The sequence below is a fragment of the Eubalaena glacialis genome, chromosome 7 (genome assembly GCF_028564815.1).
Source record: "Eubalaena glacialis isolate mEubGla1 chromosome 7, mEubGla1.1.hap2.+ XY, whole genome shotgun sequence".
In the NCBI taxonomy this organism is placed as follows: Eukaryota; Metazoa; Chordata; class Mammalia; order Artiodactyla; family Balaenidae; genus Eubalaena; species Eubalaena glacialis.
In genome coordinates this window covers 81,194,676-81,212,216 of record NC_083722.1, presented here as the reverse complement: position 1 = coordinate 81,212,216, position 17,541 = coordinate 81,194,676, and the positions used below count along the sequence as shown (strand labels likewise).

The 17,541-nt window shown below is 39.5% G+C and overlaps 1 protein-coding gene across 4 annotated transcripts in view; it reads left to right on the top strand.

Annotated features, from left to right (window-relative positions):
* Nucleotides 1-17,541, top strand: part of DENND6A (DENN domain containing 6A) — a 61,784-nt gene that overhangs the window by 1,725 nt on the left and 42,518 nt on the right. For 3 of the 4 annotated variants that reach the window (XM_061197030.1, XM_061197029.1, XM_061197028.1), the window contains exons 2-3: nucleotides 12,331-12,369; nucleotides 12,470-12,512. The exons of the other annotated variant lie outside the window; for it this stretch is intronic. In XM_061197030.1, the coding sequence (XP_061053013.1) occupies nucleotides 12,331-12,369; nucleotides 12,470-12,512 (82 nt within the window). The remainder of the gene's footprint in view (nucleotides 1-12,330; nucleotides 12,370-12,469; nucleotides 12,513-17,541) is intronic. 4 annotated transcript variants of the gene reach the window in all.

Sequence of the window (17,541 nt, the reverse complement as noted above, 5' to 3'; positions counted from 1 at the left end):
ATATGCCACTGCACAGAGTTTTCTTTAGGTCTTTGGTTCTTCACATTTTTAAAAGGTCCAGAATGCAGATAAGTTATGAACTTCATGAACTCTCTTCCTTAGGAAAATGGTAATACAAAATCATGTATATGCTTCCATTGACTATCTGGGGGTCATTTATGGACTTTCTGTTGCATTGTCCTCAGGTGAAGAATCACTGATTTTAGAAAGTGTAGGGTGAGGGTGGGGAAGATACCCTAATAAAGGATCCCAAGAAAGATAAACACATTGAGAGGCAACACAATTTAATTTTGTTTTGTTTTCCTGAGAAATGTAGAATATTGCCACTTTTAAAATGAAGAAAAAGGAATACGAATTAATAATTGATATAACAAAATAGTTGAAAATATATTTCACTTTTGTAATATGGCCATATCCAGGCCAAAAATGGACAGGAGGGGTGGCTGTAATGGGGCAAGAAGGTAAGTATAGAATTGTGTTGGAGAAATGACATAATAGCCCCACCCTACTTCCTATAATGCACAACCATAGGGATTCAGAAGGGAAGTTAATTAAATAGGTTAAAAACTAAGTTTGGACAGTATATCCTCCCAACTCAGTTGTGTTATCAGAAATGCAGTCATTTAGTCTTAGGCTTGAGAGAGACTTAGGAAGTCAGTTCTGCCATGATAGAAAGTACCATTTGCAAATTTTAAATGCATAAACAATGTCACTTATTTAAGCTTAAATCCCTACTAAAGAGATAATGTAGAATATCGACCAAGAACTCAGACTCTAGAGCTAAACCACCTAGGCTTGAATCTGTGTGACTTGGGGTACGTTACTTAGCGCGTCTGAGCCTCACACTCCTCTGTGACAGGATAACAGTGCCTTTATCATGGCACTGTTGTGAGGGTTAGGTAAGTTAATATTGATGAAGCATTTGGAACAGTGCCTTGGACTCAGTAAGACCTAGGTAAGTCTGTATTTGGGAAGCACTGAAATTCTCTTTTTCATTTTCAATGAAGAGAACCCCTAACTTTTGCTTTGTGAAGATGAGGCCTTTGGACCTTAGTTTTCTCACTAGAAAAATGAAGTTGAAGTACTAGAATCAGTATTCTTTGTAAAGTAGGGGAACTTTTTTTTCTGGTTAGATGAAAATCAGATGTACCTCAGTGGCTAATCTGGTTGAAATGGCGCCTGTGTGTATGTATTTGGTTGTGGACGACAGAAACTAAGCTATAGCTGAAGGAGAAAATGCACATTTGCTGTAAGGCCACAGAGGTGTTTCAAGATGTCCAAGGTACAAACCTAGAGGGACTTCCAGAAAATGGCTAGAGCCCAGAACCAGGGAAGCCTCTTGTTGATGCTTCATGTTTTATGGATTTTGTTCATGCTTCATGCTCTCCTTTAAAGTAACTTCCTGCTTCTGTGATCTTTATGGCGAAGTTGCCCTTTTCAGCCACTTCAATGAAGAGAGTGAATGTCATTCTCATTCCAAACACCAGAGGAAGGTACTCAGGCCTGGTTTGGAGCAGATTCTCGCTCTGGTATAATCAGCTGAAGACCTGAGTGGTTGGAGGAGTGGTCTATGTTGCATAAAATGTCTGTTGGGGACCCTGTCCTAGACGAAGGGGACAGTGAAGGGGGTCTTGTGAGCTGGGAAGAGACTGCAAAAGGTGTTGACTACAGGAGGTGTGCTCAGCTTCTTTCTTTTCCCCTGAGAGGGCTCTGGCATCACCACAGTGACACTAAGGGTCCTCTGGAACAAGGTTTGAAATCCTCTGAATTTTATATACTCTATGTCACTTCCAGCTCTGTGAAATTACCTGATTTTATAGTAAAGCCTTAATTAATTATCTGAATCCAGAATTGCCTCATTCCAGGGTTTTTTTTTCCTCATTGAGTAATAATATGTTCATTGTTGAAAACTTGGCAGGAAAGGGAATTATAAACACTAGAAAACATCACTCATAATTATATTAGGAGATTAATACTTGGCATTTTTGTTAATGCTTTTTTTCTTTATATAATTTTGTATCTGTCAAGGATTAGTTTGATTGTTAAGAACAGAAATCCTCTCAAATAAATTTAAGTGAAGAGAAATTGATTGTAAGGAATCTTTTGGAACCAGTTGCAGGAAGCAGGGTTGAACCGCATGGGATTTGGAAAGCCCCAGACTTTTGCCTTTGTCTCTGTGGAGCTGTGTGGTCTTTTGTCTCTGCTTCTCTTTGCATGTCTGTTCTATTCTCTGTGCTGAGGCTGGTTTCCTCTGCAAGGGTCTCAATTTCTGCTGCCGCATTTCACTTGACTTTGGGTTTCCACGGTACTGATATTAGCCAAACTTCTACTTTTGTATTCTGGAACCAGGCAGAAGCTTAATTCAAATACTAGAGTATCTGATTGGTTCAGCATGGGTCAGGTGCTCCCTTTTGTTCAGTCAGTTGTGGTAAGGAGACAGTGTTTCAGTAACCGGCGTGGCCACTTAGGCTCACCCCTGCAAAAGGAGGGGACACTTGAAAGCATGGTCTGGGCAGCAGTCCCCCAAATAGGTCTGCTGTAAGAGTCTGCCATTACTGATAAGCATTCTCATAAACAATTTGCCATATCGTTAAAGAGTCCTCATAAAGATTTTTGTATGGACCATGATTTATTTAACCATTTTCCCTAATTTGGATATTTAGTAGTTTCTTTTTTTCTTCATAGTGTGAAGAGTTGTTTGCCACCTGTACACACTTCCTTAGAGATGGTCTTCATTTTTTGAGGGCCTTTAAATCATGTGAACTCACAGAACTCACAGAACATCATGGGAGGTGACACATCTGTAATTTGAGATTACCTCTTGAACCTCTCCAGCCCCCACCCCAATTTTATAAGAATCGAGAAATCATTGGTGGCTTTCCCCCTGTTGAAGGCTATGACCTATCAACTTTTTGGACAGAATATCAATCTAGTAAAAAGAGTACAAGCTTTGGGGTGTTGAACATATGCTCATTGTCTGATTTTTTGAGCAGTTTCTTCAGTTCTCTGAGTCTCATTTTCCTCAATTATAAAATGGCAAAATAACATCCTGAGTGTTGTTGGAGGTACTGAGATAAAGCATGTAAAAATTAATATCTGCCATTTAATGCATGCCCAATACGTTAGCCCCCCTTTTTAAAAATATTTTTTAAATTTTGTTTAATTTTTTTATTTTTGGCTGCATTGGGTCTTCGTTGCTGCGTGCGGGCTTTCTCTAGTTGCAGCGAGCGGGGGCTACTCTTTGTTGAGGTGCAAGGGCTTCTCATTGCAGTGGCTTCTCGTTGCGGAGCACTGGCTCTAGGAGTTCGGGCTTCAGTAGCTGTGACACGCGGGCTCATTAGTTGTGGCATGTGGGCTCAGTAGTTGTGGCTCACGGGCTCTAGAGCACAGGCTCAGTAGTTGTGGCGCACAGGCTTAATTGCTCCGTGGCATGTGAAAGCTTCCTGGACCAGGGATCGAACCCATGTCCCCTGAATTGACAGGTGGATTCTTAACCACTGCGCCACCAGGGAAGTCCCTAGCCCCTTTTTTATAATTAGTGTCCTTGCACATTCAATAATCAGTGTGGGACTCTCTTGGCTATTCCCTCACTCCTATTATTTTGCCTTAAATTTATTTAAAAAAATACACAGCTTTGGATGTGAATCATCCAAGCTAAACTTGTGTCAGTCACTAGTACTTAAAGCACTTTCTGGGAATCAAGTTTATTAGGTTTCACTTTGCTGATAATCTATGACATAGCCTACTTGTATGTACATATATGTGTACATACATACATGTATATGTACATAGTTTGTATTTCACCTCTTTGGTGGAAACAATTTCAGGCCAGTTAAATTATCTATAAAAAGCAGGACAATTTATAATCATTTCATTACTGATCCCCCCCTACTTTTTTTCTAACAGATTGAAGATAAAGCCCTGCTTTTGGGTGAAGGCAAACTTACGCCATTTTTAAAAGAGCAGGTAGCAGAATTGACTCCCCTTTTTTTCCCACTTCTGTTTTTTGTTGAGTCACTGCCTGTTTATTTCCTCTTATCCCCTAACAGGGTGGAACCTGGAGTAGTCAGCACAGTTTTCTTTATCTTAGCAAAGTTTCTGTTTATTTTTCTGACAAGGATAAAGGCAGTTGTGTGAAAGGTTTTCGTGTTTCTTCCTCTCTTCTGGGTGACCCATAGCCTCAGTGTTTGATCCTCAGCATGTTCACTGTTTTAATCGAAATGGATGTGTATAATTGCATGCTGCTATACTGTCTCATTGAACCATCTATTCAGATATTTACTGGGCAACTACCATATCCAGACAATGGTATGTTCTGGAGATAAAGCCTTGATTATCTCTTCCTTCATTGAGTTTGCAGTCTAGCATGGAAGGTAGACCATTCAACAGTGAATGTTAGGATAGGATTTGCAGGGTACTAATAATGGCCTTTAAATTTCCTTGTGAAATAGTAGCACTTCGTGGTAGCTTGATGTAGTTCTGTGATTTGAGGTTTAAAACCTTAGTGACCTCTTGAGCTTCTTAGGCTCCCAGATTCTACAAAAGCTTCCTTGTTGTTACTAATCTCTGATTCAGTTATGAAATTATATAATCTGGAGATAATCTGGGACGTTCTCCTGTCTAGTTAGTTCTTTCACAAGTACTTTATGTTTTTGTACTTACTGTGATGAATAATGTGAAACATGGAAAACTGTACCTAAACTTTACTTTTTTTTGAGAAATGCTTTACTGTCCATTCCATTTTCAAACTGATCAAGTTTTCTAGTACCGTAATTTAACTTCAATCTTGAGCAAGCGGGAATCTTAGACTTGAGGATACTGTGATTTCAGGCCATTTTTTCCACTTTTTAAATTAAGTAACATTTTCATTGAAGTGTAACACACATGTAGAAAAGTGCACAAATCCTAAATCTGTATTTTGGTGAATTTTCAAAAAGTGAATATACCATGTCACTACCATAGAGATCAAGAAGCAATATTATTACTGCCCCCAAATTTCCCTTACATCCTCTTTCAGTCACGACCCATTCTCCTTTCCCCTCCAGCTCCTGGCAACCACTTATCTACTTTGTCTCTATGGATTCTCCTTTCCTGTATATTTCATATGAATGGAATCATACGACATGTGGCCTTTTGTGTCTGGCTTCTTTCACTTAGTATGTTTTCAAGATTCATCCATGTTGTAGTATGTATTGGTACTTCATTCCTTTATATGGTTGAGTTTTATATCATTATATGGATACATCACATTTTTTTTTTAATAAGTTTATTTATTTATTTATTTATTTTTGGCTGTGTTGGGTCTTTGTTGCTTCGCGCGGGCTTTCTCTAGTTGCGGCGAGTGGGGGCTACTCTTTGTTGCGGTGCGCGGGCTTCTCATTGCGGTGGCTTCTCTTGTGGAGCACAGGCTCTAGACGCGTGGGCTTCAGTAGTTGCGGCGTGTGGGCTCAGTAGTTGTGGTGCACGGGCTTAGTTGCTCCGCGGCATGTGGGATCTTCCCAGACCAGGGCTCGAACCCGTGTCCCCTGCCTTAGCAGGCGGATTCTTAACCACTGTGCCACCAGGGAAGTCCGGATACATCACATTTTGTTTATCCATTCATCATTTGATGGAAATTTGGATTGTTTTCACTTTTTGGCTATGATGAATAATGCTGTTATGAACGTTCGTGTACAAGTTTTTGTGTGGATGTATGCTTTTCACATCTCTTGGATGTATACCTAGGAGTGAAATTGCTGGGTCATATGGTAACTCCATGTTTAATTTTTTTTTTTTTTTTTTTTGGCTGCTTTGGGTCGTTGTTGCTGTGCACGGGCTTTCTCTAGTTGCGGCGAGCGGGGGATACTCTTTGTTGCGATGCGTGGGCTTCTATTGCGGTGGCTTCTCTTATTGTGGAGCACAGGCTCTAGGCTCGCAGGCTTCAGTAGTTGCAGCATGGGGGCTCAGTAGTTGTGGTGCATGGGCGCTAGAAAGCAGGCTCAGTAGTTGTGGTGCACGGGCTTAGTTGTTCCGTAGTATGTGGGACCTTCCTGGACCAGGGATCAAACCCGTGTCCCCTGCATTGGCAGGCGGATTCTTAACCACTTTGCCACCAGTGAAGTCCTCCATGTTTAATTTTATGAGAAGCTACTAAATGGTTTTCCAATGTGACTTCATTTTCACATTTTCATCAGTAATTTATGAGGCTCCTAATTTCTCCATATCCTTGCTACCACTCTGTCTTTTTGATTACAGCCATCCTAGAGGTATGAGGTGGTATCTTACTGTAATTTTATTTGTTTTTCCCTAATAACTAATGACATTGAGCGTCTTTTCATGTGCTTATTGGCCTCTTGTATATCTTTTTTGGAGAAATTTCAAATCAAATCTTTTGCCCATTTAAAAATTGGGTTATTTGACTTTTTATTGTTGAATTATAAGAGTTCTTTATAGATCCTGTACTCTAGACCCTTATCAGATATATGATTTGCAGATACTTTCTCCCATTCTGCAGTTCGTCTTCACTTTCTTGGTAGTGTTCTTTGAAGCGCAAAAGCTTTAAATTTTGATGAAGTCCAATTTATTTATGGTTGCTTGTGTTTTTGGTATCATAGCTTAGAAACCATTGTCTAATCCACAGTCATAAAGATTTATTCCTATATTTTCTTCTAAGAGTTTTATAGTTTTAGCTTTTACACTTAGGTCTTTGATCCACTTTGGGTTACTTTTTGAATATGATGTGAAGTAGAGGTGTTACTTTTTAAAAAACCTTATTTTGAGATAATTTTAGAGTTACGAAAGTAATTCATTCAGCTTCCTTTAATGTTAACATTTTATATAAACATAGTACAATTATCAAATCTAAGAATATAACATTGGCATGATACTGTGTACTGAGCAACAGAGTTTATTCAATTTCACTAGTTTTTCTATTAATGTCCTTTTTTTCAGGATCCAATCCAGGTTCCTGCATTGCATACAGGTGTCATAACTCCCTCTCCAATCTGTGGAAGTTCCTCAGTCTTTTCTTATATTTCATGACTTTGACACTTTGGAAGAATATTGGTCAGATATTGTGTAGTATGGCTCTCAATTTGGGTTTTTCTGGTGTGTTCCTATGATTAGTCTGGGGTTATGCATTATTGGGAAGAATACCCCAGACGTGATGTGCCCTTCTTGGTGCATCATATCAAAGAGTACATGGTGTTAAAATGTCTTATTATTGGTGATTTTAACCTTGATCACTTGGTTAAAATGATGTCTGCCAGATTTATCCACTGTGAATTTACTGTTTTTCTCTTCATAATTAGTAAATATTTATTTTGTGGGAGATACTTTGAGACTGTGCAGTATCTTGTTTCTCAAATTTTCTTGCTAATTTCAGCATCCAAAAGTGGATCTTTCCTGTAGTAACTATTATTACTCTGGTGTTCTAATAGTGATTTGCTATTTTCCTTATTCCTTCTACATTTATTAGTTGGAATTCTTTTTTTTTTTAAATACAGTATTTCAGTTTCATTTTTATTATTTTATTATTTTTATTTTTAAATATTTACTTATTTATTTATTTTTGGCTGCATTGGGTCTTCGTTGCTGCGCGCAGGCTTTCTCTAGTTGCGGTGAGCAGGGGCTACTCTTCGTTGCGCGGGCTTCTCATTGCAGTGGCTTCTCTTGCTGCGGAGCACGGGCTCTTTAGGTGCGTGGGCACCAGGCCCAGTAGTTGTGGCACACGGGATTAGTTGCTCCGCAGCATGTTGGATCTTCCTTGACCAGGGCTCGAACCCACGTCCCCTGCATTGGCAGGCGGATTCTTAACCACTGCACCAACAGGGAAGTCCCCAAGGTTATGATGATGTTTGTTTGTGAGTTAATGTTTCTGTAGGAGATCAAGGCAAGGTTTCTTGGGAAATGTAGTCTCTGTCAGGCCTGGGACACAAGGCAGGGTCATGCAGTAGAGACAGATACCGAGTCACATGGCATCAGGTAGACACCCATTCACACACAACTTGGGTGCATGGCAGGCATGAATTTTTCCCATGTCCAAATGATACTGGCAGTAAGTTAGCTGGTATTTCTAATTTTCCTCCTCCTGGGACCATGATTATTTTCATACTGAGTTGGGAATGCTAGAGAGATGTAGATGTATGCAGAGAGATGTACCTTTGAATAGACCCATTTAAAACATTTTGTAATACTCTTTTCCAGTATATAAATATTTTTCTGAGACACATTTTTTCTATCGTAACATGATGTGAAATATGTCATCATTTTTAGGCCTTAATAATTATATCAAATAAAACTCACTTTTCTCTTGGGTTATTACCTGGCCACCTCTCCCTTACTTGCTGTAACATGGGAGATCTTAACATAGGTAACAAAACCAGAGTGACATTAGTTGATGCTCTCTGTCCCCTTTTAATGCCACCCAGAATGCCAGTGGTTGGGGGAACAGAGATGCCTTTACTTGAGCTATGGAGAGAGGAAGCTTCAAGTGAGAGGCATCTCCAGGTACTGGAGCTAATCCACAGTTGATTATTTCCCATATAGGTATCAGGAGCTAACAGACTAAAACTAAACTAACAGTGATTGCCCAAACTTATATTTAAACTTTTTTTTTTAACAAAATAAAGTATGTACACAGGTAATAATTCTAGTAACTGTGGCAATTTGTGCAGTTCTAGATACTTGGTAGTGGTTACTTTTCTTTCTTTTGTTTTTTAAATAGGGAGTTGAGGTTTTTAAAGTTAAGTATGAATTTTTCTTTTTTATTTTCTTTTTTAAAAATCTATTTTCATTTGTTTATTTTTTTCTTTTGCCCGTGCAGCAATCAGGATCTTAGTTCCCTAACCAGGGATCGAACCTGTGCCCCTGCAGTGGAAGCGTGGAGTCTTAACCACTGGACCATCAGGGAAGTCCCTGAATTTTTCTGATTTTTCTCATCTTAAGTACAGTGTGGCCATTTCAGTAGCTGTAGCATATAAATATGCATTGTTTCTTTTTGAATATCATATTTGTTCCAAAATAAAACACTGAGTAGTTCTAACAGAGTACATTAAAATGAAATTGTAGATACTATTTGACAGTCTAGTACAGAGTTTTTACTTTACTTTTTTTTTTTTTTAATTTTAATTTTATTTTTGGCTGCGTTGGGTCTTCATTGCTGCGCACGGGCTTTTCTCTAGTTGTGGTGAGCGGGGGCTACTCTTCGTTGTGGTGCGTGGGCTTCTCATTGCGGTGGCTTCTCTTGTTGCAGAGCACGGGCTCTAGGCGTGTGGCTTCAGTAGGTGCAGCTCATGGGCTTAGTAGTTGCGGCATGTGGGCCCTAGAGTGCATGGGCTTCAGTAGTTGTGGCGCGTGGACTCAGTAGTTGTGGCTTACAGGCTCTAGAGCGCAGGCTTGGTAATTGTGGCGCATGGGCTTAGTTGCTCCATGGCATGTGGGGTCTTCCCGGACCAGGGATTGAACCTGTGTCCCCTGCATTGGCAAGTGGATTCTTGTGCCACCAGGGAAGTCCCACAGTCAGAGTTTTTAAAAGGCAGACTGTTTTTTTGTGGGTTTTTTTTTTGGGCTGCGCTGTGCGGCTTGTGGGATCCTAGTTCCCTGACCAGGGATCGAACCCGGGCCCCCTGCATTGGAAGTGTGGAGTCCAAACCACTGGGCCACCAGGGACTACCCTGAAAGACAGACTTGATAGGTTCTGTAGTTTTTATATCCTTTTAACTTACTTAAATATATAGAGCATATATAAGCCCCTTAAATACATGCATATACACACATATATATACACACACATGTTATATATATATATATTTAAGGTACTCATATATATGGGTAAAACATACCAACAATTTTTTTCTATAGTGTCTTGCTAATATTTTAAACCTTAGGAGACCAATGTGCAGATGAACCATGGTTGATATCTTTATGTAATAAAAAATGGAATTTTGTATTTTTGCTTTTGAGTTGGTATTTTAATTTGAGGAAATAAAAATTTGAAGGGCATTCATATAAAAGTGAATTTAGAGTCTAAGATTAAGCTGTTACAGGCCACTAAACTTCTCAATATGTTTTAGACCAGCAAACTCCAGGTTAACTTAGATGTAAAGGGATTTTCATGAATATGGCTAAATAGGTTATAAGTTTGCCATTTCTCCTTTATTTTTATTTATTTATTAAATATTTATTTATTTATTTATTTATTTACTCGGCTGTGCCGGGTCTTAGTTGCGGCACGCAGCATCTTTGCCATTTCTCCTTTAAAGGTAACAAAGTAAAATGGTCTCAAGGTGAAGCAAGGAAGATCTATGTACACTTAAAGAAGAATTACATATTACTAAATACTGAGTTGTTTAATAGAGCTAATCTGAGAGTATATCCACTGATTGAAGAAATATTTTTTTAGTGTCTACTATGCACCAGAAACTGTTCTAGGTGTGAAGATAGACTGTTGAACAAAACAGACCAGGTTCTTGCCTTCATGAATTGTGGAGACAGAGGTTAAGTCAGGTTGGTCAGAACACGGGATACAAAGCAAAGTAGAGCGAATATTGGCTTTGGTGTCATTCTCTATTCCAGGAATGCTGGGTGGTTTTCATGTAACAATACTAGCTCTGTAGACCCTCCTCATACTCCTGAATTGAGAAGGATTATATGCCACATCCTGGCTAGGGGAGGAAGAGGGCTGTGATTGTGTGTTAATGATTGCTACTATCATGGAGTGAGGAATGGTGGCTTGTGTACTTTGGAATCAGACAGACCTAAGTTCAAGTCCTGGTTCCGGCACTTACTAGATGCTAAATTTCGGGAGAGTTATTTAACTACTGTGAACTTCTGTAAAGATGTGAAGAATTGACAGAGTTGTGAAAATTAAAAACTCTAGAAGATGGTCAGTAATGTGAATTCTCCCCATCTTTTTTCTTACCTTAGTTTTCTTATATGTAAAGTGGGGATACCACTATTAGCCTTGTCTATTATTGTGAGAACTAAATAAATGAAATAAATATGTGAAACCACCTTAATACAATTTATAATGTGCTATTACTGTATGTTATTTCTGGAAATGTAAGATTTTCAGGCTCCTGGGCAACTCTGGGGAATAGAAGAACTCATGGATTCTTCCAGAACTGGGAAGCCATGGATTCCATTAGCAACCTAGTATTAATGCAGTTCCGCTACACTTTGTGTTGTTTCCTCTCTTTTTGGTTACCAGCCACTAGCTAACCTGCTGCTCCGAATCCCATCTCTTCTTCACATTCCCGAGAGAATCTGTACTGGCCCACTTGAGCACTGGTATTCTCTTGGGCAGAATTTTCATACCCAGCCCCATCTGGGCACTTGGTTGATTGGCCTGTAGAGCAGGTGCCCTTGGGTCTGGTGTTTACTAGTGCTTGTTCTGACAGGAGCTGTGCTGGCCTAGTCTTGCTTCCTTCGTGGGGCTGTGGGGCAGGAATTTCCCTCAGAAGGTGGCTGGGTCACTGCAGGCACTAAACTGACCTATCTAGGGAAGTGCTATGACTATTTAAAGGGATTGGAGGAAAATAGGATAGGCTTTATGGTGGGAAGATGGCCTTTGAGATTTCTTAAATTGCAGATGATTATTTTTTCCTTTTCCTTTTAATAAGTAGTTAGTAATTTGTATTACTTCTTGGAATCAATTGAAAATTATTATTTCTTGAAGTAGCTACCAGCTTATAGATCAAGTTCTCTTTAGATTTTAGGCTTCCAAAGAAAAGACTCAAAAAACTTTGAGTTATTAGCAATTCAATTGGTAAATTATTCTTTTTTTAAAAATATTTATTTATTTATTTATTTGGTTGCACTGGGTCTTAGTTGCGGCACATGGGTTCCTTACTTGCGGCAGGCAGGCTCCTTTAGTTGCAGCTCAAGGGCTTCTTAGTTGTGGCTCACCGGCTCCCTAGTTGCGGCACATGGGCTTCCTAGTTGAGGCACGCAGGCTCCTTAGTTGCGGCTCGCGGACTCCCTAGTTGTGGCATGCAAACTCTTAGTTGCGGCATGCCTGTGGGATCTAGTTCCCTGACTAGGGATCGAACCCGGGCCCCCTGCATTGGGAGTGCAGAGTCCTAAGCACTGCGCCACCAAGGAAGTCCCAAATTATTCTTGATAACTCAAAATTTCACCAATTTTTAGAGATAACTTTGAGTCAAAACTTTTTTTGCCAAATGTAAATCCTCCTCAATTCTCCCAGCTTCTCCTGTGTTTCATTGTTAAATTTGTGAACTGTTTCTTAAACCGATTTGATCATAGCCGACTAGTATTTTAGAAGTACCTGCTAATGTTTACAATATATACTCCATATATTTGTCTAACAAAATTTAACTCTTCTTCTCCCAGGTAATTTATCCTCAACATTCCAAACTTACTGATAAAGAAGTAAGTAAAAATATTGCCCTATATAGTTTACTGTTTTATTTCTGTTTGTTTTTATTGGTGTATATATGTCAGCATATATAGTTTTTGTTTTCTTTTTCAGAAAACCAATATTTGCTATTTGTCTTTTCCAGATTCAAATTCAGGTAACTATTTTTCATGTGGTGTTTCTGTTGAATTTTATGCTGAGAATACTGATTATACTCTTAATACGTGAAAATTAATTGAAATAACATAGTAGCATGCAAACTCAATTTCATCCTAACAGATTAGTGATTTTGATTCCTACTTCTATGATCCTAGTCATGTCTTACTTATTTTCGTTGGTTCAACTTTTAAAATAACTGTTATCTTGTAATGAAGTAAAACATCATGGAGCAATAAACTGTTGAAATAATGAAGAGATTGAAAATCATCAACGCTGTTATGTTTGAGGATTTATATTAAGCAGTTTTCTTTTAGTTTAGGATTTGGGAGCTTGCCAAGAACTCTGTAAAAGCAGGGATTTAAAAAAAAATCAGGGTAAACATGGTTATAAAGCATGGCCATCAATTATTTGCAATAGTTTATGTGAGTTAGTATATATAAAGCATTTGGAATAGTGCTTGGGTATAGAAAGTACTTTATAAGTGTTTGCTATTATTATTAAGCTTGGTTTTGCTGGTCTCCTTCAAGTTCTTCCTTTGTGTGGTCCTATAAGTTGATATCTTTCAGGTTACCTTTTGTGTTTCACTTTGAAAATAATTTTTCAGGCTTACAATGACCAGAACACTTAACTTCTTAGACCACACATTTAGAATCCTATGAAGCAAAGGCACTTCAGTTCCCTTTCCTTTTGTGGTTACTTCTAATATACTGTTAATTTAGTTTAGATAATCTGATTTGGGAGACTTGACATTTTAGCTTTTTAAAGCATTTTCTCTTTTCCTTATAAATGCTTCCAGAATTTTTTCCTATAGTTTTGGAACTCAGCTTTCATGAAATATGTTAAAAAAAAAAGATTTAGTTAAAAAGATGACTTTGAGCGATCCCAGGACGGCTTTTGTTTTGACCTGGAATTATTGGAATCTTTTCACATGTTTTGCCTGTTAACGAGATAATGATACAGCACTCTTATAGGATCTCCCCTTATTTCGGATAACATTTGCCTTACAAAGTGCACACATGTAGTTCTGATTGTAGTGAGTATTGGATTGGACTTCCATGACTCAAGGTCAGGTGAGCTGTATGGATTACAGGATGAACTGACTTCATGTGATTACACTGCACACTCTTCTTTTTCAGGTTATGGCTGGTTTTCAAGGCTCTCTCCCTTTCAGCTCTCTACATGAGCATCAAGACTAAGAAGTTAATTGTATGATGTCTGATAGTCTTTTTTATTTCTAGTTTTGTAGTTAGCCTCTGTATGAGTCATTTTCTTATTAGAAGTTAAACTCAAGTGTAAATCTGTGTAAATGAGCATTTGTTCAGGGAATTCCCTGGCAGTCTAGGGGTTAGGACTCCATGGGGCCAAAAAAAAAAAAAAAAAAAACCAATTTGTTCAGTATTTTAGGCATTTGAATGATCTACAGATGTTTTGTAATGCCTTTTTTATAAGCTGCATATCAAAGGAAGTGTGGTTCATTTTATTCAAAGTATGGTTGGTACTTAGAAGTAAAGTCAATAAAAGATCTTAAAAATAGACACCTTGCCATCTTAATGGATGAATATTAATCTAGACAGGAAGAGACTATGCATTTATATATATTTGAGATCACTGTTCTCAATTGTGATTATCCAAATAGTTTGTTTCACTTATGTGTTCATTAAATGGAAGTTGGAATTAGTACTATGCCAACTTTGAAATGGATTTAATTTTTCCCAAGATAGCTTTATTGTTACAGAAGGTGCAGTAGAGCAGTCTTTGAGAAAGAATCATAATCTAGCTTTTGTTTCCACGGTGCACACTTAAAAAAAATAAAACAACATTTAGACTCTATGGTAAGCTATACAGATAAAGAAGAATACTTTTGGGATTCCCAATGGGAGGATTTGCCAGTCCTCCACTTCCTCCACCCCCTACCCACACACACCTTAGATACTGTGACTTCAGAAAGAAGTTTTGTTTTGTTTGTTTTTAGCTTTCAGTTTTTTGTTCCATTTGAATGGCTTTTATCTTTAGGAGCCTAAGTTTAAAGAATGTTTTCTCTCTAATAAATATTTGTCAGATATTTTTCTCATTATTTACCATTAATATCATCTGGACATATGCATTCCTGAGTCTTAAGCTGTGATGGGTACCCAAGGACCGTAATCACTATGCTCTAAACATGGCCAGAGAGAAAACTTAGCATTAGTAGAGAGAGTTTCAAGTGATGATGAATCCGAGGGAAATATTAATCCTTGTTCTGGATGGATTAGATGTGCAGATAATATTTGTCTCAACAGATTTTTTTCTACGTAAACAGCTGGGATGTCGTCATGTACTTTACACTTCCCAGTGGTGAAAGGAGTGCTTCTCACACTCATCTGTGTTGAAGGGCCATTTGGGTGTTTTAAGAATTTCCAATCTGTTGTGGACCAGTGCTTTTATAAAATGCTATATACATGAATTATTAGAAAAATGAAAGGGAGAAAAACCAAAGAATACAAAATAAAAGTCCAAATTTGTCATGGCAATATCAAATTGCTATAAGGGTTTCTAAATGTGTATTCTCAATTTGGGTATTATTTTGTCATGTATTGTAACAGGAGTTTGTGGACTCGCATCACTCTCTGGACTACACTTTGAGAAGCCCTGGTCTAAACTCCTGCTTCTCAGCATTTCCAACTCTAATCACAGAGAGGGTGACTACACAGAGCTGAAGGCCAGGGATGGGGCTAGCTCTTAAGGTCTCATGTTTTATTTTAGTCTTACTCTGAACTGTTCTGTAGCAGTTTTCCGCTAATATAAAAATACTCTGGGACTTCCCTGGTGGCGCAGTGGTTAAGAATCTACCTGCCAATGCAGGAGACACGGGTTTGAGCCCTGGTCCAGGAAGATCTCACATGCTGTGGAGCAGCTAAGCCCATGCGCCACAAATACTGAACCTGCGCTCTAGAGCCCACGAGCCACAACTACTGAGCCCACGAGCCACAACTTCTGAGCCCGCGTGCCATAACTACTAAAGCCCATGCGCCTAGAGCCCATGCTCTGCAACAAAGACAAGCCACCGCAATGAGAAGCCTGTGCACCGCAACGAAGAGCAGCTCCCGCTCGCTGCAACTAGAGAAAGCCTGCGTGCAGCAACGAAGACCCAACGCAGCCACAAATAAATAAATAAATTTATTAAAAAAACAAAAACAAAAACAAAACTGATCAAGGGTCTTCCCTGGTGGCACAGTGGTTAAGACTCTGTGTTCGCAATGCAGGGGGCCCAGGCTCAATCCCTGGTCCAGGAACTAGATCCCACATGCACGCCACAACTAAGAGTTCTCATGCTGCAACTAAGGAGCCCGTGAGCTGCAACTAAGGAGCCCGTGAGCCGCAACTAAGGAGCCCGCCTGCCACAACTAAGGAGCTCACCTGCCACAACTAAGACCTGACGCAACCAAATAAATAAATTAAAAAAAAATAGTCTGAAGTTGTCTTTTCCCTTTAGAAGAAATATTTAAGCTTTTTTTCCTTCAAATCTCAAGTAATTTTTTTTTAATTTATTTGTTTTTATTTTTGGCTGTGTTGGTCTTTGTTGCTGCGCATGGGCTTTCTCTAGTGGCGAGCGGGGGCTACTCTTCATTGCAGCACGTGGGCTTCTACTTGTCATGGCCTCTCGTTGCAGAGCACGGGCTCTAGGCGCACGGGCTTCAGTAGTTGTGGCACGCGGGCTCAGTAGTTGTGGCTCGCGGGCTCTAGAGCGCAGGCTCAGTAGTTGTGACGCATAGGCTTAGGTGCTCGACGGCATGTGGGATCTTCCCGGACCAGGGCTCGAACCTGTGTCCCCTGCGTTTGCAGGTGGATTCTTAACCACTGGGCCACCAGGGAAGCCCCTCAAGTAATATTTTTGATACAGGAAAGTGTCTTCCGTTTATCTATAGCTTTGCAGTCTTGGTTTGATTGGCAGATGTACAGGATAAAATCATCTGTGCCCTTGATAATTTTAAAATGGGAGGAGAGCTGTTTGTGGCTTACCACATGGCATTCGCATAGGAGGAGCCGTGAAAACAGTGAGTGTCCCAGAAACCAGTGAGTTCAGCAACTCTTCAGTTGGAGGGGTGCTTTTCAGGACTTCGTTTTTTAAGTGAAGAATAGAAGCTTTTGATCTGCTCCAGTTGGCAGTGACATAGCATTTAAAAAAAAAACACAACAGTTTTATTGAGATATAATTCACCCATGTAAAATGTACAATTCAGTGATTTTTAGAATATTCAGAGTTGTGCAACTATTACCGAAGTCAATTTTAGAAAATTTTCATCACCGAAAAAGAAACTTCCTGGGGCTTCCCTGGTGGCGCAGTGGTTGAGAATCTGCCTGCCAGTGCAGGGGACACGGGTTCGATCCCTGGTCTGGGAAGATCCCACATGCCGCGGAGCAACTAAGCCCGTGAGCCACAACTACTGAGCCTGCGTGTCTGGAGCCTGTGCTCCGCAACAGGAGAGGCCGCGACACTGAGAGGCCCGCGCACCGCGATGAAGAGTGGCCCCCGTTCTCCACAGCTGGAGAAAGCCCTCGCACAGAAACGAAGACCCAACACAGCCAAAAATAAATTAATTAAAAAAAAAAAAAAAAGAAACTTCCTGCTCCAGTTTCCTCCTACCTACCTCTCCCCCTCAGCAACGACCTGTCTACTTTCTGTCTCTATGGATTTACCCATTCTGGATATTTCATATTAGTGGAAGTGGTGTTTTTGAAGTCCATTTTGACTTGAAAGAGCCACTATGATGTAATGGTCAAGAGCACCAGCTCCAGAGTCAGACGTTGTGGGCTCAAATTCTTGCTCTGCCATTTAGCAGATTTATTTCTTTGGATGATTACATAACTTTTCTGTGCCTTGGTTTCCTCCTCACAAACAGGACTAATAATAGGACCTACGTGAGAAGCATGAAGACCAAATGAGTTAATGTATCTAAAGTGTTTAGGACAGTGCCTGCCACAGAGTGAGCATTCAGTGAAATTGGTGCTAAATTCATGTATTGAAAGGGGGGGAAATCACTTCTGAA